The sequence below is a fragment of the Osmia lignaria genome, chromosome 2 (genome assembly GCF_051020975.1).
Source record: "Osmia lignaria lignaria isolate PbOS001 chromosome 2, iyOsmLign1, whole genome shotgun sequence".
Taxonomy (NCBI): Eukaryota; Metazoa; Arthropoda; class Insecta; order Hymenoptera; family Megachilidae; genus Osmia; species Osmia lignaria.
In genome coordinates this window covers 4,089,268-4,111,384 of record NC_135033.1, presented here as the reverse complement: position 1 = coordinate 4,111,384, position 22,117 = coordinate 4,089,268, and the positions used below count along the sequence as shown (strand labels likewise).

Here is a 22,117-nt window from a genome sequence, read left to right as displayed (position 1 = left end):
TTCCAAACAGTTGCATCGACAGGTAATATTTATATATACCATTTTCTTTCTGTTTAATCAGTAACTGTACAATTATTTGTTTTCCTACAACTACGATAACAATGAATAGAAATGCCATTACAGATATGTATTTTACTGAGGGTTCATCTAAAAACGTAAGAGGACATCTTTATTATAAATACCATTGAAATTCAAAGGAAGTTTATGTATTCTCCCGAAAAAAATTATAAAACGATTCTTGCATAAAGAGAAGAAAAAAGAAAAAAAAAAGATGACCGAATTTTTGAGCACACATTGTAATTATATATTTAAATTTTCGGCGAAGTTATAATTGATTTCAATATTTTCATAAAATATTGGTTAGAATATTTTCAAATATTCGTTAAAATATCGATGCAAAATTTTCTTGGAAAAACATAACGAATACCGTGGCTAGACGATCGTTATAATACGAATGATATTTACGCTTTATCTTTTTCTCTACTCTACGTGAGCATGTTAACACGTTTCTCTCTTAATATCTAAACATTCGCGAAAATACGCTTTCAACTCTTAAAAACGATTCAACTGAATTTTGCATACGTTGTTGTGCATGTAAACGCATTCGACTTCTAAAAATCTTATCCACTCTGATATAAAGTACTTATGTATTTAGTGTATGGAAAAATGTGATCACGTAGATAGGACTCTCTTAAAAAGTAACGTTCCGCGTTATTTAAAATAAAAAGAAAGAAATCCGCTCGATCAATTTTATAAAAATAGAATTATGTTTATCCATTCGATAAACGTTTAATGTAAACTGATCTATAAATAAGTACAAAGAAAGGATGAAAAAAAAAAAAGAAAAAAAATACACCGGCAACTGTTTAATATAGCGAAGAGAAAATTATTAGTTGCTTGATATTAAGATCGGAACTTGAGAAAGGGGCAGTTATCGTCGAGTTTTTAATTATCTACGTTCTCACGTTGTTCTAAACACGTTGTTTAATTTGATTTTAACGAGGCTTCGCGTGTCCTATTATATCCTCTCTAATTGTATAGTAAAACATTTACAATTAGCAGACGAACGAACACTGTCATTTTGAACAATACATAATCGAAAGACTAAGTGTGCTGATTAATTTTGTAAACGTTTCGTTTCTCGACAATGATGTTTAATCGATGTAAACTGATCGCTTGTTTACTATGCTATTTGTATGCCATGTATACATATGTACTTTTCGCGACACGCAAAGCTGTCCTAATTTGACAAGATTAGGCGTAAGGAGGAAGTAACAGTGCTGTATGGCTAGATTATTTATAATTTATGTCTCTTTCTCAGCAAACGAGTAAAGCATATTGCCTAAAGATTCATTATTTGCTATTATTATCATCATCATCGTCGTCGTCGTCGTCGTCGTCTCATCATTATCATCAATATCAGCATCCACGTCATCATAGAATCTTTCATGTTATCATCTTCATCGTTATTATCATTTGCATTATTCTTACATCTGTAATTTTTGACTAGCATCATTGTGCTCCTAAGGGAACCCATAAGCAACCCTTCGGTCATATGGAAAATTGAAAATTTTTTTATAGTAAATAATGTTTATACGTATACATAAAATTTCTCAGGAGATTAATCAATCACTATAATATGTATCAAGATCGTTGAAATTGATAAAGTGTAGTCTATAATTTTGTCGCTGTTTTATTATAATTGGGGTTGCAGGTTTCTTGAATAATTTTCTCTTATCCGACATACTTCTCTTATTATTAGTTCGATTTGTTTCTCTTGAGAACACTGTAAGTACAGTGTAATTATAGGCGTTTCGTAATCCTAGTTTCTTTCCGAAAATACGTATCTCTTCACGTTGCGTATATCGTTTTATTAAATTTAATTATTTAACGTCTATATATCACCGTCTTAAAATTATACGCGTTTGTTGCTTTTGTTTTTCTCCCTTATATTTACACGATATACTTACTGGATAAACATTGCATCCGAATACAGACATCTCAGCCCCAACGGACATTATGATTTTATTACGAAGAGACAACAGAATGGTGTTTTATAAAAGAGAAGACAATACCGCGATGTGATTGTATCTACATGCGTGGACATAGGAGGATGCTAGTTCGAAGAAGAAAGAAAAAAAGTTACGCTACGACGAGAAACGGTGTTCCTGAGGAAGACAATTGGTGTCGGTGGTGGTTGTGCCAGTGTGGCCGGTACTTTTGGCTTTTCGTTTTTCATCGGAGCTTAATTTCTTTGCTTTGTACGGACGTAACGAGCATATCAGCATCGTTTGATTGTCCTTTGATACCTCTTCCGTTTTTGTTTTTGATTTTCTCCTCTCTTCTTTGTTCTTATTCTCAGTCATTGTCTCGTCTTGTGCGTGCTTTTCTTCTAGAAAAAATATTCTTCTAAGACACATTAAATCAACAATGAAAAAGGGTAAAGTTCCAAAAGCGACAACCCTCCGATTTTTCTGAAATTTTTGCCAAAGCTTATCCTTGATTAGAAAAGAAAGTCCCTAAAAGGATTTTTGGCGGCAAAGCCTCGTTTGCTCTCGAGCTCTCTTCAAAGTTTTCACAGTTTTTACTAAATATCTCCGAAAATATTGATTTTGGAGAAAAAAGTTTCAAATAAAACATGAAGCTCATAAAAAGCTCTACAAAAAAGGTTATACACATTTTTTACGTAAACCTATTATTTTGGCTGTTATGTAAACAAATAGTAATTTCTACAATATTGTTGAAATAATAATAAATTAATTATAAAAATATGTGTAAACGAAAGCGTTACACACATATAGATATATATGGCCTAACTTAACTTAACTTAAATACATCAATACAGTAATGCTTCGAAATAAGCAAGTGGCTCGGGACCGAACAGTTGCTTATTTCGAAGCAGGTAGCTATTCGGCTTGACTTTGTCCTCGAAACGGGACGATAGAGAACGCGAGAAACGAGTGAGAGATCCGAGGTAGCGGCAAATCATAAAGTGATCGGCCGAGCAGCGATGTTATTTTTTGGACAAGGATAGAATATAACATGCCCTCTCATTCTCGCACTATGCTTTATTTCGAAGCAAATATACCAGACTGAGAAAGCATTATATATATTCCATCCTTCTTCTACTAACCGATGTCACTGCTCAGTCGAGCGTGAAATTTATTACCCTAAACATCGGCTTCGCGCTTTCATGGACCTCTCACTCGTTTCTCGTACCTCTCACTTTGCGGGCGACTTCAAACAAAGAAGAGGGGATAGCGACTTGCTTATTTCGAAGCAGAGACCACTTGCTTATTTCGAAGCATACTGTAATACCTATACCGCAGTTCACCAGAGTCCATAACTGCGACGCGCAGGTTGGAAAATGGTGGGGGAACGCAGCGAGCTCTCTGCTAATCGCTTTCCACTTCGTTTGGAAGTATCGCCAATCAGGGCGAAGATGCGCACTGGAGAAGCGCGAAGAACGAAAACTGGTCTTTTCGCAGTTATGGACTCTGGTGAACTGCGGTATACATGTACATCTGAGGAAAAAATACTATTATTGTTCATAACAGCCAAAATAATAGGTTTACGTAAAAAATGTGTATAACCTTTTTTGTAGAGCTTTTTATGAGCTTCACTGTTTGCTTGAAACTTTTTTCTCTAAAATCAATATTTTCGGAGATATTTAATAAGAACTATCAAAACTTTGAAGAGGGTTGGGGGGCAAACGAGGCTTTGTCGCCAAAAATCCTTTTAGAGACTTTCTTCTCTAATCAAAGATAAGCTTTGACAAAAATTTCAGAAAAATCGGAGGGTTGTCGCCTTCGGAAGTACACCCATGAAGAAACAAGGAGTTAAAAAATGTTACTACTTTTATTGGGCCAACAAGCTGACCACTCGTCTCTTGTAAGCTCTGTGTATAAAAAGGTAAAAGGGATGAAAGTGTAAAAGAGTTGAGAAAGTACCTTGAAGGACGTCATCGAATATCGACCTGCTCATCTTTGAGACACGGTTCTTCTCTTCGCTCTGATCCACTTCATTCTCTTTGTCGATGTTATTGTTCGTACGAAAGATAGACTCGAGTACTTGTTTAGAGAGCAACGGTGAAATAGGTTGTTTCAGTCTCGTTCCGTTCACGTTGGTGAAAATGTCGCAGGTGTTGGTCTCGTTGTCGCACATCGTTATCGTTGACGCGTTATCGGTAATTAATTTCTCCGTGTCTGAATCGTCAGCGTTGTTATAATAATTATTGCTGCTTTCGGACTTTTTTAGAATCGATTTCGATACTTTCTTGTCTATGAAAGACACACTCTCGCTGTCGATTGAATCAGCGGACAAGGAAAGTTTGCTTTCGGTGTTCGTTCCTGAAATTTGCCTTCGTTGACCTGCATATACAGTGGCTCCAAGTATTACATTGACCCAGAATATGTAGAAAGGAAATCAATATAAGGGGTTGAATCGACAAACAAACATAATTGGGATAATTTAGGAAGACACTGAACTACGTTTTACAAGCAACCTCTATAACGTTCAATATGTTAGCTAAAAATATCTATCTCAATTCTTAATACTTTTAGTACCTACATACACTAGTGGAATTAATTCTGGAGACTTTTAAATTTTTACTAAATTATTTAATATATAATTTATATTTTATATTCTAATCATTGTTTTCTAATTTTAGGGCGTCGCTTATATAAAAAAATCAGTAAAAAGACCATTTACAGCGATACTTTTAATATAGAATAAAAATTACAATTTCAACATATCAAAGGAGGTAGCAAAAAATTAATATTTCGTTGAATATCCTTTCATCCTGTGATTGGCTACGTTTCGTGTTGCCAGGCGCAAAAACAAAAATAACAACACAGTTTAGATTTTTTTTAATTAAAATTTTAAAACATTTACAAACGAAATCGTGTGAAAATATTAAGTATAAACATTATAGATTACAATAAAAATATTACGGTATCAATTTAGCATAGCAGAATATACATTTTCTGCACAAATATGAAATAAAGAATATTTTTATTCAAAGTGTCCAGAATTAATTCCACCAGTGTAGATAAGTGAAGCTATTAGATTTGCCTTAAAAATGTGAAATTAAAAAGTATTATGAAATTTTTTTTGCGTCAGTCTTACTCTTGTCAGTTAGATAACATTTTTTTTGTTTGGTAAATGTCTATAAAAATCCTTGTCATTACCTGTGTAATGTCTGGGTCCAGTGCCAGTTCCAAAGAGATGATGGTTTAGAATTTTCGTAGCTGATACCAGACCGCTATTGGTCGTTGCAAATGGTCTACCTCCACGGAGTCCTCCATAGTAATTGTTCTCCGCGATGCCTTCTTTCATGATATTACGATTCATCATGCTCTCCTGGTCGCTGATAAATTGTGCACGCGATCTTACGCTCTGCAATCAGTCGCGTAGAGAATAATTAATACGAGACATTCTTTTGTTAGTTTATACATATATACACACACACGCGCGCGCGCAGATATACAGGGTGATCCTCTCGCAGCCGGACACAAAGGAACTGGCGACAATGAACCCCTTGACTGCACCATGAAGACACACAGAGTTGTCTCGGCCCGGGTAGGTCCCCGCTGGCACGTGACAATGCGGACTTCTTTATGGTGCGGTCAAAGAGTTCATTGTCGCCAGTGTTCCTTTGTGTCCGGCAGCGAGAAGATCACCCTGTATACATATACAGAGTGTCCAACGACTACGTCAACAACCGAAGAGGGATGATTGACAAGGTGATTCTAAACAACTTTGTCCTTTGCCAAAATGTTGATTAAGGCTTCGTTTTCGAGTTATTAACAAAAAACACTGGCCAATCAGAGCGCGCTTTCAGCGCGGACCGAACCACGTGAGCACGACCACGACTTGAACGCAGAGCAAACCGAACACTCTAGTCTAGTGGTTCGGTCCGCGCTAAAGGCGCGTTCTGATTGGCCAGTGTTTTTTGTTAATAACTCGAAAACGAAGCCTTAATCAACATTTTGGCAAAGGAAAAAGTTGTTTAGAATCACCTTGTCAATCATTCCTCTTCGGTTGTTGACGTAGTCGTTGGACACCCTGTATACATATCTCGAGCTTTTCCCGATGAAAAGTATATTCATTTAGGAAAACTCAAGAAAAGCCAACGAATAGGATTGTCAGGAACTCGTACAGAAAAGCAGTTTACAGAGTCCTTTTTCATTCGTAGAAAATTGGACGATCACGTTATTATACTGATGTGTTTAACACTATCTGAAACTTCAAATTGTAAGCTTTAATTAAGCGGTCTTAATGGAAATTAAGAATGGACACGTTTTATGCTTGAAAGCTTTCAACGTAGAGTTGAACACAATAGTGTTATGTTAACATATTCGGGGCCGGGATAACAGGTATAGGTTAGCTGAGATCGTAAATTAAATCGTTAGAACATTCTTTTGATGACACCGATACTTAGGACTATACACATATTGTGGACTATTTTGGGATTCGATTTTAATTTATAATGCAATTATGTAATTTTTATGATACCTTTGAATCTCACCACGTTTCTCTGATGTGGGTAGATTTACCCAAAGTAGGCTCGAACGTGTAACAAGCAACAAGTAACAAGTAACAAGGCAAAGTGTTAAGTAAGTATGTACAACCTGGTCGATCTCAATGCGTTAACTTTTACCTTCTATGTTTAGTGTATACACTGGTTTGATAACGAGCACCACTTTCCAATGTCAAACAGTTGGTTGTGTGTTTTTAATTGGGAACGAGCACATTTAATAGCCTGATGATATTAAAGGAGGAGTGCTTAGCCGTATGCAGAAAAAGTGAAAGTGTAGACAAGCAGGGAGTATTAATTGTTAATTAATGGTGGAGCGTATTGAAGCGTTATTTGCGTGACGCAAAATCAACAGTACCGGAATTCGTTCTCCGACTCAAGCACGGAGGTAAAGTCGGTTACGCTGCAACTGTGTGGCCATTTTCTAATCAAGACACAAACCACAAACGACGCTTCTGGAAATCTCTTTGTTTTTTCTGTCTGTTCTTTGAGCACGGATACGTGCAATAATCGCGTGTGTGTGTGCAGCCCCTTCTGACAAGCACCAGGGCATTCGGATTATGTACGATCGCCCTCGGCAATTCATTCAACTGAGCTCCGTTTGCGATCTTGACGGTTCGTGAAACTGAAAAAAGCAGTGATGATACGTTGTCAGAGCTCGTGCAATTCAAAAATAGACTTGTGATTATCGCAGTCGTATTTCTGACTATTGCAGAAAAGGCAAGTATTAATTGTACGACTAGAGCCTGATGTTCGCTCCTAAGAGCAAATGCAAGACATAGGGATGTGCGGGTACCCGATATTACGGGCTCGGGCGGGTTCGGGCGGGTGTCCGATACTTGTGTACAGTCGGGTCAGGTCGGATAAAGTCGGGCAGATTCAAACGAGCTCCCGCGGTCCGGGGCCCGCGACCCAACTCATGTGCTTATATGAGAGCAGTATAAATACTCTCGGATATAGCGTGCACAAATACTCTCATGTAAGCACATGAGTTGGGTCGCGGACTGCAGCCCGCGGGAACTCGTTCGAATTTGCCCGACTTTGTCCGACCCGACCCGAAATAGTCGGGCTACCCGACTGCACGCATGTATCGGACGTCCGCCCGAACCCGTCCGATTTTTTCCGAGCCGGTAAGATCGGGTACCCGCACATCCCTACGGGCCCCACATCACTACTGAAGACAAGCAACGTGAGGCTCGTCACATTACTCCAACAGACTATCGAGAAGATAAAGAAAAGAAAATGAATAAAAGGTGAAACTTGTATGATAGGTAACTTAAAAAAAAAATGTCTATTAATGATTCTAATTGCAATTCTAATTCTATCGAAGAACATATAAAAATAAAAGTAACAAGCAACGGTTTACCATTCACGCGGCGAATGGGCTTCCCTAATCCTTGTTCAAGGGTCAGTTGTATTCGTTATGCATATACGATTGGTTGTTGACTCAAATGTCAATTGTAATACATATATCGATGTATTCCCTCTATTCTTCAAATCACTCTTTCTTAAGACTGATCACAATCAAAGCAGTTTTGTATTTTGATTCAACAGGTAAACAGCGTTTAAACGTTTCACAGATACGCGTGCACAAGATTCAGTTAATGCAGAGAATATTAAGAGAAAACAGGATAAAGGTACGAACATACCTGTTGAATACGGATCTTCCTATGCTTGGGTACTGTGTCGTTCAAGGTAACCTTGCTACCCTCGTTCAAAGGGCGGATATCCTTTAAAGATTCGACGCTTGGTGAAGCGTCGGCGACGTTACGGCCGACATCACCAGAAGCAGATTTCTTTACCCTGTTATTCCCACACTTCTCCGCAGCTTCCAGAGGGTTTACGTATAGATTGCTGTCCACCTCCTCGGTCAAATCACCCTGAGTAATCAAGTAATGATGATATTATTATTATTATGTTGTCTAATTAATGCGTGCGAGCTGTTGGGGGGGGGGGGGGGATCTAGCCAGACCGGTGAGCTGGCGATATTAACCCGAGGAGATTTTGGGTCTCCTGGAGTTACGTCGGGTGACGATAGGGTGGGCTCATTCGACAGGACCTGGAGAGGGGAGTCTTATGACCCCAAGATGTCCGACCTCTGACCACGAGAACATGGTCAAAATGATAACATAAGATGACGACGATGATGGATGGAGATGGCGATAGAGAGAAAAGAAAAGCAAGTGATGACTTGTCTAAAGTCCCTGTCAAGGGGACGAGACTCTCATGAGGCCAAAAACATGGCAAGGATGATGATGGCCTGGAGGAGGAACGGAGAGGTGTGAAGCAACAGCTGCCCTCTGATCCGAACGGGATCATCTGCTCTCGTTCCTTCGATTAAGAAATGATGCGGAAGAGAATGACATGATCGTTACCATCAGGAAGAGGAAAGGAAGAACGGGAGAGAGGAGCGGTCGCTTCTGATGAGGATTAGGTTAGGTTCGGTTAGGTTGAAGTTTCACCAAGTTCCCGGCCTCTGGGGTCATGGCTCCTATTAGGACATTTGTTACCCTCGATGAGCCCAGTCGAATGATGCGCCCCATACCGTCATCCGACATAATTCCATCAACGCCGTCATCATCTTATGTCATCATTTTGACCATGGTCCCGGGGTCGGAGGTCGGACATCTTGGTGTCATAAGACTTCCCTCTCCATGCCCGGTTGAATGAGCACTCCCCCCCCCATCGTTATCCGACATAACTCCAGGAGAGCCGAGATTTTTAGCGATACCTGCGAATGAGACGGATGTGTTTGACAGCTGGCATACGTATCAGAGCTGTCTACGCTTCCTTGTTCGTTATATATCCTTCCGTAGCACGAGATGTCCACTGCCTGAGGTGGAGATACCTTGGTCTCGTTGAAAATTGTCTGAGCAGCTTGCTCAGCTGCTGCAGCGGATCTCATCGCCTTCATCTCTTGGCAGATGGGATTACGAAAGTCGCTGGTCGCCAGTGGCATTATATTTTCCGCGTCTCTGAAGTCTTTGTATTCCTAGAAACACGATCAAGATGAAGAGCCTCGGTTCGTTGAAGACTATACGCCCGTTCGAAGCGTTGTCTTCAACATTGATCCGGAATCTTAAAGATTTTCATGTAAACCGGGCACATCTTTCGTCAAAAATTATTTCGTTAAAATTAGTTATCATCGATTATTTGCTTTTCTCTTGTTGTAACTATCCATACGTATGTAGAATCAGTAATAGGGTGTTTCAATTTTGTCAACGATCCAGTAAGAAAAACGATTTAATCTGGACGACGAAAGCTGTACTTGTTAATTAAAATAAAAAACGGGCGAATGCTTCTTTTCGTGTGCTAAACTCTAAGAGCAAGGGGAAACATAATGGGGGAAGATTCATCTATGTGCTCTCTAATTAATTGAATCTATTTAATATGACCTTTCTACGTCCGTATTATTATTATACTCGCCTGATATGATCCAGAACAGTATTTGCACGGTCATTAAGTAGATTAGAAGAAGACGGTTTACACTGTAGTAAGGTGCGAAACTTAAGGAAAACAACGATTACTAATGATTAGTTTGTTCCCAAGCTTGCCAGAACTGACCTATCAGATGCAAAATTTATAATATACGTATGTATATACAATAATCATTGCAATGTCTGTATGCTGTTGTCGTGCTTGTTGTTGATTATCTCTGTTTTTCAAGAGAACATGCTGAGAAAATGTAACGTGAAAAAAGCATTGTACTTGCAAAATCCGTTACACGATATAACGTTACATCGTATCATTTATATGGTGTAACAAATTTAAACGATCAGATATACATGGGAAGAAAGAGTCTAATTGTAAGATTTTAAGGATTTATTATGTTAATTGGAAAAAAAAATATACAAAAAAGAAAAAGAAACAGTCGATGCTGTTCTTAGATCCTTGTATTTTGAAAAACCCTGTATACATAGATCGTTGTTTACAGAAAGCATACATTCCGTGTTTCAAATTTTTCATTATGCGAAGGTGCTTCCGCAAGTCAAAGTTGCAGAACCACAATCGTCGTTATAGCAATTTCTTTCTTTCTTTTTTTTTTCTTATTTTTACAAACGTTACTCTTTCTTTACAGTTTTTACCTCGATGAACAAAAAAAAAAGGAAAGTTGTCGTACATTTGTGTCAAGATAGCATAGTTGATAAGTTATTAAGTGCAATGTGTTATTTAGAAACATAGCCCTACGTAGCATTCACTTGATCGCATGTACCTGTTATCCGATCATGCCACGTTCCATGTAATGATTGAAATGAATGAACGTTTATTGTGTGCGTGTTGATCGCTAGAAATATGCAGCCAACGAGCCATTGAAAAAGATTAGTAATTAAACTAACGTTGCTCTCTTCATAAACATCGTGTCATCGTATAAAGTAAATGATATCAAGAAATAATTTCCTGATCTCCAAACAAACATACTCTTGTATTATTTATATTTAAAGTACTATTTGAACGAGTGTTAATTATTTGAAAAATTCAGTTTGTAATTTTAGAATTAGTCAGAATTAGTGAACGAATTCTACACTGGTAGAATTAATTCTGGACACTTTGAATAAAAATATTCTTTATTTCATATTTGTACGGAAAATGTGTATTCTGCTATGCTAAATTGATACCGTAATATTTTTATTGTAATCTATAATGTTTATATTTAATATTTTCACATGATTTGATTTGTAAATATTTAAAAATTTTAATTAAAAAAAATCTAAACTGTTGTTATTTTTGTTTTTGCGCCTGGCAACACGAAACGTCGCATAATGTGAAATAGCCAATCACAGGATGAAATTAATTTTTTTCTACCTCCTTTGATAATTTGAAATTGTAATTTTTATTGTATATTAAAAGTATAGCTATAAATCTTTTTACTGATTTTTTTATATACGCGACACCCTAAAATTAGAAAACAATGATTTGAATATAAAATATAAATGATTATAGTATATTAAATACTTAAAAAAATTTAAAAGTGTCCAGAATTAATTCCACTAGTGTACTTTTGAATAACTAGGATTTCCTCTCAAGACATTGATCTAATTCGTTGGCAGGTTGCAAGCAAATTGCTTGATCACCAGTGAACTCTTACTTCTCATACTGTTCTTCGAATTCATGCCACGAATCTAGCGTGCAAACTCGACGTTTGTTTTATACTAGGAAGCAGGAAATTATCCGTCAGAGTATTCAGATCGATTTCAATACATAGATGTAGTAGGCACGTGCGAATAATTTACATACATTAGAAATAAGGTATTACCTAATGATAATTTCATTGCTATCGACATCGATTGAACTACGATTAAGCTACCGATAAATTAAAATAATCGATATGTTCGAATAATTCAAATTACATACCATGATTATTTATAGTATTGCGGGGGTTGTGAGCGGAGCGCGGGGTTCCCGGCGCCCCCGGCGCCCTGGACTTTTCCTGTGATGGACCGCTTGCGAGAAAGGATGGAGCTACACGCGCGACACCTTACGGCAGGCTTGTCCAAGTAGGAGAAATTACTCCTGGAACACATGTTTTTGGTCCCCTTCCAACGCTGCTCCTTCAAGTAAGGTGGGACGGTTCCGACCACCGTCTCTCCGTCTTTCCTACCGTCTTTGGTAGTCGGAACCGTCTCATCTTACTTGAAGGAGCAGCGTTGGAAGGGGACCAAAAACATGTGTTCCAGGAGTGGATTCCCCTACTTGGACAGGCCTGCCTTACGGCCATCACAGGAACGGCCTAGGGCACCGGGGGCGCCGGGAACGCCGCGCTCCGCTCACAACTTCCACAGTATAGTCAGAGAGTAGGTATAATAAGAGGCGACACTCTGAGAGAGAAACTACTTGTAGAGAGAGACAAAGTGATACAACCCATTTAAAGGGACAGCGAATCATCGACATCAAAGGTGCCGCCGGGGGTGTCGCCTCTTGCTATACTCCCTCTTTGGTATAGTACTGTGCAGAGATGAGATGTTACGGAGGCTAAGGAATGCGGGTACGATTGGTCAGAGTTTTCTAGTCACGCGTTATTAGTGGAAACGCTCACACATACTAAGCACGCCGCTTGACGTGCTGGTGTGGGTGCGCGACGACATGGGGACTAGGCGGGACAGACCAAGTGTTCCCTTTGCCCCTGTGCCGTCCTGCTCGGCAACATCTCATCTCTGCACAGTACCTAAACGCGATAATTGAACGAAATTAAAAGTGAAATTTCATTCGCAGATACCTAATACTTGTGATATGCTCAACGGTAAGTGTACCCAGTTTCTAACGTGATGAAATATAGAATTATAAAGACAAAAATAATGCAAACCGCTAAATGGTAAATCAAATTTTAGAATAATAATTATATTGAATAAAATATTCTCGTTATTATACCTGTCAGACTCATTCAATGCGCATACACAAGCATTATTATAAGGATTATTCAAACGTAGAAGTTACCTGTGGCTAACCCCTTGAATTCACGCTAACGTTTAACCCTTAGATGATGAAGCAGAATCAACTTTTTCATACACATATTCTAATATGTATGAAAAAGCCTTTCACTTATCGTTAGAAATTTCAATGGTGAATTTTATTTTACCAAGATTGACCCGGCTATCACTGACCAAGGGTTAAATAATTGGCATACTATATGTAGAACTGGATAGACTTCCTCGCGAGGCAAACTAATACAGAATGCTGTACGTTAAGATTAACGATAAGTGATAGATAAGGTTAAGTGTAATCACGGGAACGTGCCTTGACCTACAAAATCATTTGTTTGCACGCAAATCAGAGAGAAATTAATGGACGAGCTAAGGATATGTTTTGCGTCTAAAGCATTGAACGAAAGTGGTGTCGTGTGAATGAAGAAAAATTGATGCTCTGTTTTGAAGGGGTTAAAGGCAGTGCATACACCCAGTGGACTATACATGGAATAACCGTGCATCTGTATCATGGCTGCAGAAAAAATGAAATTAAAAATTTGCGGACAAAGAACGTATAATACGTAAAGCCAAGGGACAAAGAAAATGTATTCTTTTCTATTTTTTCTTTCATGTACGCTGAAAAAAAGAAAGCAAAGCTATAGAAAGTGATCGTTAAAAAAAAAAATAAATAAATTAAGGAGAGAATATCAGTCTCCGTTAATCCTGAAGTATAATATTTTCTTTTTTCTCGACAGCCCATTGGTGTATGTAGTGCCGTCTAAGAGAGAACGTTAATGATCGTAAATACCTTCGTAGTACAAAAGCAACACTCGAATTCGCTAGGTATTTCATCATTTTTCTCGAATTTTCTGCTGTCTTTTTTCTCTTCATCCTACAATGTCACACACACAATTTCCTATTTTATTTTTCTTCGTAACACACGTATGGCTCGTTCGATCGGAACCGATCGAATCGTTTCGTTTCGTACTTTTATTTTGTTAAAAAACATTTTCTTTGATTCTGTTGTCAAAAAATGAAGCAGCGGAAATAGTGGAACAAATAAAAAATTATTAAGTAAATTTTGCAAAAAAAAAAAAAATAAAATTTCAACGATACGAAATAATTCGAAAGTTTCTCGACCGAGTGAAAATATAATTAACCCTTTGAAGCACGTATTCAAAGATAATTCTACAAATTAGAATAAGAATCGAATGTAGTAAGCGAGCAAAGGATGCTGTTAACGAGCAAGAAACTTGTGCTTCAAAGACTTAACCATCGTATAACGGATGCAGGGTCATTTTGATCCATCATTATACACGCAAATATCCGTTTTTCAAAAGGTTAAATGAGAGTATGAAATACGTGGAGCCAAAGAGAGAGTTAGAACGAGAAAGAGAGAGAGAAATTTCTAAAGGTAAAAAGAAAAATGTGTTATTGTTGTATTAATTTGGAAATAAGTTTGACATGGTTGTATGATATATAAAAGCAGGGCCGGTTTTAGCAATATTGGCGCCCCGGGCAAGATTATCGTGGCGTCCATTCAGGAGCTAAAAAAAGCGTCAGGGAAGATGTAGACATAAATGTCGCAGCGTATATAGCATATATGTAATATTACATATGAGATGTAGATAGAGAGAAAAGACAATGAGAAAATATCGGTATATTTGCATACGAGAGACACCGGGCTGCGGCGCCCCCTATAGATCTAGCGCCCTGGACGATTGCCCGACCGTGCGCCCCCCTAACGCCGGCCCTGTATAAAAGTACAGTAAAAGCTGGATATATGCAATAAACATTGGGACCCAGACGTTGCATATATCCAGCCGAGGCGAGGTGTCGAATCTCATGTTACACGCGATGACCAGCCAAGCGTGACCGTAGAAAGGGTCAGACAGTGGCGGAAAGAAAGGGGTCGATGATCAAAGGAAAAAACCGAAACGTATCGGTGTGACTAATACTAATTGAATCAAAAAACTTTTTTATTTTTGACTTTTTTTAATGAAACTTTTACTAGCGCTTTGGTGAAATTTTTATGATTAAAGTGGTACCAAACACGATATAGTTTCAATTATAATTACTTGCTAAAATTGGTGTTAAAAGTTGGCGAAAAGCAAAGGAGGGTTGGAAATGAAAACCGATTGCGGTGTCTGTTCTGCTTTCAAACGTTGCATATATCCAGCTGAGGTGTCGATTTTGGGCATTTAATGTTTCATATATCCAGCCGAGGTGTCGATTCTGGGCATTTAATGTTTCATATATCCAGTCGAGGTGTCGATTCTGCGTCTGTACACATCGTTTGTATTCAGCCGCGACACCTATTCTACGTTCGTACGATGAGTTCCATCGAAGTTGTCGCAGTGAAGTTGGCGCAATAACACATTCACGCCGCGACGGTGAACCGATGGGCGAGGTGCCGACGACGCGGTGTGAATGTGTTAGTGAATGTGTAGCCAACTTCACTGCGACAACTTCGATGGGACTCAGTGTACACAACATGCGACGTGTTGCGTGTTGCATGTTGCGTGTTTGATGCATCTTTGGTGTACGGCCTGCCTTATGTTTGGTATCATTTTAATCAGAAAAATCTCACAAATGCGTTAGTAAAAGTTTCATTAAGAAAAAGTTAAAAATAAAAAATGTTTTATCGTAGAATTAGTATTAGTCACACCGATGTAACGGTTTGGATCGTATTACACGGCTTCCTCGTCGAACGTCTCGGTTCGCTTAGGGGGATCCCCCCAAGTGGAGGGGATAGCGATGTTGCATATATCCAGCCAATCTTTCGTTGCATATATCCAGCTTTTACTGTATCGCTAAATAACACTTATGCTGTATCATGACGATATAATAATTTCATTTATTTTTTTAACGAACGGTGTAAATAATTAGAACACCCAAAGTAATTGCAATTAATTAAAATGTATCATTTTTGGGAGTTTTGTGAATAAATTGGCCTTTTCATTGATAACAACCTATTAAAGCATTGTTTGTGAATCTGTTAAGTACACAAGGTGTAATAAGAGGTGTTCATCGAGACGTGTACACTAAGCACAAGTGACAGTGAAACGCATCGTATTGAAAAATAAATAAATAAATAATATAATATAATTGTGGATGGACGGACGTCACAATTGCTTTTCGTTACTTACGCGAATCAATCGAATAACCGATGGTGTAAAAGTCATCATTTATGGCATTCAAATGAATATTTTACATTTCACTTACACCGCTATGACTTTTAGTTCCTCAACTATATGTACTTCTGAAACGAATTCCTTGATCCTGCTGTCCTGTATATGTCTTGACGAAAGAGTTAACGCCAACTAAAAAGCTAATGCTAAACCAACAAAGGATGTGCATGATTTTCAGAACATTAATCGGATTGAAATTTTTGCATAATTATAAGGAACTCCAAAAGTACATTCAATTGTTTAAGATTTGGAACAAACCAACCAGTGTCCAAAATATCATGCACTCTTATAAATCTATGTATAATTACTACATTATCAACAGCATATTGCGAACAGCAATATAAGACGTCCCCCATTCTTATCGTTGAATAATTAACAAAATTCTTTGTTATTACATTATCCAAGTTAATTCGGATGAAAATAAAATCAATATTCACTTTGACATATAATTCAGTAAATAATCAATCGAGTCGGATTTCAATGAATTTTATTCGATTACAAGAAAAAGATTTGATGTCATATAAGAATGGACGTCGAATTGTATTGTATTTACTACTTAATATTTCTCTTTTCTTTTCTTTTCTTTTTTTTTTTCTTTTCCTTTCTAATGCTTTGTTCATTTCATTCTTACGACCAAATAGTATTAATTATGTAATATAGTTGTACAGGCAGTGTTGTCATAGAATCAACTTTTGGTTAACTTGAAAAATCACATTATTAGTGTATCGCTAATGTTCATCTGTTCATCGAGAAGTATAAATAAGTATGTCTCATAAACATCGAATTGTTGAGCGTCAATACAATATCCTGCTTATCATTTTCCAACAATTCGTATATTAAATACAGGCTAATTATCCTATGTAAAATATATTGCCAGTAATTTGATATTATCTGTTTCAAGAACATATGTATTTCTAAATTGCATCTCAAAAATCGTATAGTAGTTATATATTTAGTTAGAACCTTGGAAATTCGATATTTTTCATTTCTAACAAGAATTATCATTTTTTAGGGACTAAACGATAACATTAGTCGTAAGGGGAGGTTTTGGTTTGAAAATTTCAAAAATTAATTTCTTATTTTTTTTTTGCATCACACCTTTCGATAAATAAAATACCAAAACTTTAATTAAATTTTTATTCTTTCGAGGGTTTGTTCATCGTTAAAAACTTTGATGTTTCTAACCATAATCTCCTCTTAAGATTTTATGAATTGCAACTTTTAAGTTAGTATAAATATTAATAAATGCAAAGGAAAGAAGAAAAAGAATATTTCTCGCTGAGGATGTCCAAATATGCGCTACACTTCACAATCTCGTTTCATTCAAAATAAAATCGAGCTAAGCAAATTTTTTTAAAGAAATTTGATGCATAAAACGTGCACGAAAAACGAACACAACCGGTTGTAAATATCTCATTTTCTAATTATCATCGTAGAAAGCAACGAAACCGTCTACTCAAGGATATACTTTAACTACTAGCTCGCACTTTGAATGTAGCATAATTACATGTAAACAGTCAACTTAATCAACCTGATCAACTTAAAGAAAAACAACAATGATCCTAGTGGTAGGAAAGGACTAGAGCACCCGAAGAGAAAGGCACGGATGAATGAAAGATAACTAACAATAAGCGGCATGACACGATGAAAAAGTATCGAATGTCTTAATAAAAATGTATACGCGCTTTCAATATTAATGTTAATATTACCCCTATTATGTATACATTTTATCAAAACACTCTGTACTCTACACTCTATACTCTATACCAGGGGTAGTCAACCTTTTTATACCTATCGTTCACTCTTGTATCTCTGTTAGTAATAAAATTTTCTAACCGCCCACTGGTTCCACAGTAATAGTCAGGGCCGGCCCTGGGCCTAGGGCCCCCCAAGGTCCATGGCTCCCATAAGACGATTTTGCGTCCAAGAATGCAAGAAAAGTAATGTTTACTTGAATATTAATCGATGTAAATATAAATCTAAATTAGTTATATAAACTTCAATGTTAATTTTATAAATTTTATCTGAGGTACTTTTTTTATGTCATATATGTGAAGGGGCCCCGAAATCTCAGGGTCGGCCCTGGCAATGGTGATTTATAAAGTAGGGAAGTAACTTTACTTGTAGTATAGGAAATAAGGAAGTAGTAATGGAAGTAAAATTTTCATTTTAATGTTTTTAAAAAGTCAATTAAATTAAAAAAATGGAAAGTACTTCAGTACGGGACAAAACCCCTACCGCCCAATATGCTGAAACGCCCACTAGTGGGCGGTAGGGACCAGGTTGACTACCACTGCTCTATACTCTATAGAAAGAAACGAACGAAAGAAGGAGCATAATGAACAAGTCACAATGTATCATTTAAAAAAGAACCGATCAAGCATTCCGCGCTTTTCTCGAATCGAGCACGGCAAAGTCCGACGTCCGATTATCCTCCACATCGCGTATACACCGTATTTTCTCGTCAGTCGTACTTCATTGCTTTCGTTCTGCCGTTGTGTTTCTCGTGGCTGCCACTTTGCAGAGTTTTTCATATTGTCGGACGTTGCCAGGAAAGATCAGACAATCTTTTTGTTTCTTTCTTTTTTTCTTTACAAAAACACGCAAACTCATCGCGAAACATCGTTTCTAGGAGGGCGTCAGAACAGCCTCTCTCTTTCAACACTTTCGTTGTCACCTTCAAATCCGTATGTGTATTTTCAAAAACTTGTTAACAACGATTCATTTTTATAAACCAAAAAACATTTCGATAAACGTGCTGTAAGTAAGTACGTGACAGTTAAAGTGTTAAAAGGATAGAAGCGATAGAGGACGGTTTCAGTCTGTTCAATTTGTTTCATTTCTTCCTTTCTTTCTTTTTAAAGTGATACGCGAATAGCGATAGAGAAGGAGTTATACGGCAAAGTCCGACAGTAGCAGGTATATTCGTGTGTGTGTGACCAAAGTTTCGGCGGCTTTGTTCAACGATGGTGGTTCAATGCGCGCTGTCGGACATTGCCTGTAACATAGCGACACGAAATCCGTCAGAAAGTTACCCCGCCAATGAGAGGGAGAATGATACTGAACGTTATTATTGGGTATTATTATTTACAACACGCCGCAATTGTCTGCAATCCTTTCGTAATCGAGTGTCGTAATTGAAAGAAATAATTTTATTGCAGCCAACTGCGTAAAACATAATAAGAAGGATTACGATGTCGTGATAGGCGCATCGATACGATAGCAAACTGCTGTTTTTTTCCCCAATGAAAATCGACGATGAATAACCAACAAAATAAGCCGAGGAACATCGAACAATCTATATGTGAAATGAAGAAACATTAAATTGAATAGAGAAAGATCACACACGCACACACACACACTAGTGATGTGCGGCCCGACCAATGTGTCGGGTTCCCGACTATTCGGGTCGGTTCGGAGAACATCGGGCAGGCTCGGTCGGGTGTCTGATACATGCGTGCAGTCGGGTCGGATAAAGTCGGGCAGATTCGGACGAGCTTCCGCGAGCCGCGGCCTAATTCTTATGTACTTGTTAATACTTGCAATAAGCATGTGCAAAAGCTGTTTTATGTGGAATTTTGGAATAAGATAATTTTTATGTGGAAAAATAATACTTGTAACGAATTTATTTAAAATTAATTTCATTCCATGTCACCTGTATGTTCATGTTATACAAAATAGATTTTGAACATGCTTATTGCAAGCATTAACAGGTACTTACATGAGAGTTGGTTCGCGGACCGCGGCCCGCGGGAGCTCGTCCGAATCTGCCCGACTTTAACCGACCTAACCCGAAATAGTCGGGCTACCCGACTGCACGCATGTATCGGACACCCGCCCGAGCCCGTCCGATTTTTTCCGAGCCCGGCCGAGTTCGTAATATCGGGTACCCAACATCCCTAACAGACACACATCGACTAGTACGTTCTATCTACTATCCGTAGGTGATTATTAAAGTGATTATTAAAAAAAACAATTTAATTCATTGCAACGTGCTTACGAAAACGATCAACACTTTTCATTGTTCCATAGAACCTCGTATTCTTTTTAACCTGCATGTATTTTTTGTAAAAAGATAAGCAAGCATTCCAGGACCGCAGTGATTTTGCAAATAGAACATGGAAGTTTAATTTCATCGACGAATCGTTAAAAGCATTTGGACGACACGTTATTGATTTGAACGGAAGAAACTTTTCCATATCCGATGTCTTCACTGTCTCGATTGAAATAGCCTCGATTTTTAAGTACTTATCGTGCTTTATAATTATTCATTGAACAGTGTTTCTTGGGTTAGTAATTGATAGCAATTTAGTAATTTAGCAATTATAATGCGGAGCACGGAAAGAAAAAAATCGATGCTTTCACGGGAAGTTTTCTTCCACGAGCTGACTCTATTCGTTGCAATGTTTGTGCCAAATCTGAATTCTGAATTCGGAATTCTGGCAAACACTTTTGCTGACCCGAAAGAAAACACGTACGATGATAATTCATTGAACGTTCCTATCCAGCAAATAACAAGTGGAAACTGTACAAGTTTGTCGAGCAAACTTCTTTTTTCATTCGTGTGTTCCAAACTGTTTTAAAAATAACCTAATTCTTAGCACAAAAGACAAAAGCTTTGTACGAATATTACTGCTTAATCGTAATAGAATTAAAGCTGGAGAAACAAGCTAAACACAATGACAATTTGTTTATTAAATTGTTGAATATTAATATTCCTGCCACGAATGTTACGATAATAGAAAGTTTAATGTGCTTTCTCTCTATACAAAAGACAACAAATAAAAGGAAAAAAAAATTGTTCACACTAGGCGTGCTTGGGTACATCGTGTCATTCTGCATGATTCAAATATTATAGTGAATTCTTTTTTTATTAACTATCGCACGACGATGTGAAAGAAAAAGTTATGCCGTGGCTAATCGACACCAAATCATTTCACATCAATCCCAAACAAGAACGATATCATTGGATGCACATTCTGTCAAATAACACTGAAAACGAGGCAGCAATTGTATTTAATGCATACACCTATACCATAGTAAAATAAAAGAAAATAAATGATCAGTGTGCTTAAAACAAAATATATGTATAATGTCTTATTGCTTCATTAAATATTACAGATTTCCTGTTTTTTCTCTCTTTTTTTTAAGGAAATTTTAATATGTTTTGGCGAATAGAATTGATAATTTAATTGATAACATTAATTGGAATGTTATTCAATAAATAAAAGTATACAGAATATACACATCATACTACGGTCTGATCAAACTCGGACATTACTACTTGTTTGCATCCAATGTGACCGCACTGACGTTCTAATATTTGTGCCTCTACTAGCCATGTGCGGATTATAGAAAAATCGCGATATTGTTGGCGTTTAGTGGAGGGGGAAGGCGGTGGAGTCTCCTCAGACGCCCTCAGCTCGGGTCGGCGACCGCCAGGTGGCAGTGGGAGTGGGATTGTATCTGTTCTCTCGCTGGCGGTCCCCCGCCATGCGATTCGGATATATGAGTTCCGAAAAGCGGAGTTTTTTAGACGTCTAGGGCAGAGTTCGTCTGTTATCAGCCCCACTGACGAATGTCTTGGCAGACGCTCCCGAGACGAAACGCCTTTTTCTGTTCCTTTTAAACCGGATTTTCTAGTAGTTTCTGGTACAGATCTTTTCATTTGATAGAGCGCAACTCCCAGAAAAGCTTTTGTCTTCCTTATCAATCAAAGATATCCGTACCAGAAACTACCAGAAAATCCGGCTTAAAAGGAACAGAAAAAGGCGTTTCGTCTCAGGAGCGTCTACCAGACACTCGTCAATGGGGCTGACGGACAAAACGATCCCTGCCCCAAACGCCTATAACCCTGCTTTTCGGAACTCATATACGTCCAAATAGCATGCCGGGGGACCACCAGCGAGAACAAACCCAAATCCTGCTGCCACCTGACGGTCGCCGACCCGAGCTAAGAGCGTCCGGGGAGACTCCACCGCCTTCCC

General features: G+C 37.9%; 1 protein-coding gene across 9 annotated transcripts in view; it reads right to left on the bottom strand.

The window, feature by feature from the left end:
• Positions 1-830: 830 nt before the first annotated feature.
• Positions 831-22,117, bottom strand: part of Shab (Shaker cognate b) — a 38,838-nt gene continuing 17,551 nt past the window's right edge. For 3 of the 9 annotated variants that reach the window (XM_034327742.2, XM_034327743.2, XM_034327741.2), the window contains 6 exons: positions 13,748-13,831; positions 9,270-9,530; positions 8,188-8,418; positions 5,190-5,397; positions 3,951-4,370; positions 831-2,392 (listed from right to left, as the gene is read on the bottom strand). In XM_034327742.2, coding sequence (XP_034183633.2) covers positions 2,148-2,392; positions 3,951-4,370; positions 5,190-5,397; positions 8,188-8,418; positions 9,270-9,530; positions 13,748-13,831 — 1,449 coding nt within the window. In that variant the 3' untranslated portion in view covers positions 831-2,147. Of the gene's footprint in view, positions 2,410-3,950; positions 4,371-5,189; positions 5,398-8,187; positions 8,419-9,269; positions 9,531-13,747; positions 13,832-22,117 lie in introns of all 9 variants that reach the window. The other 6 variants (XM_034327744.2, XM_034327746.2, XM_034327747.2 and 3 more) reach the window with 6 other exon arrangements.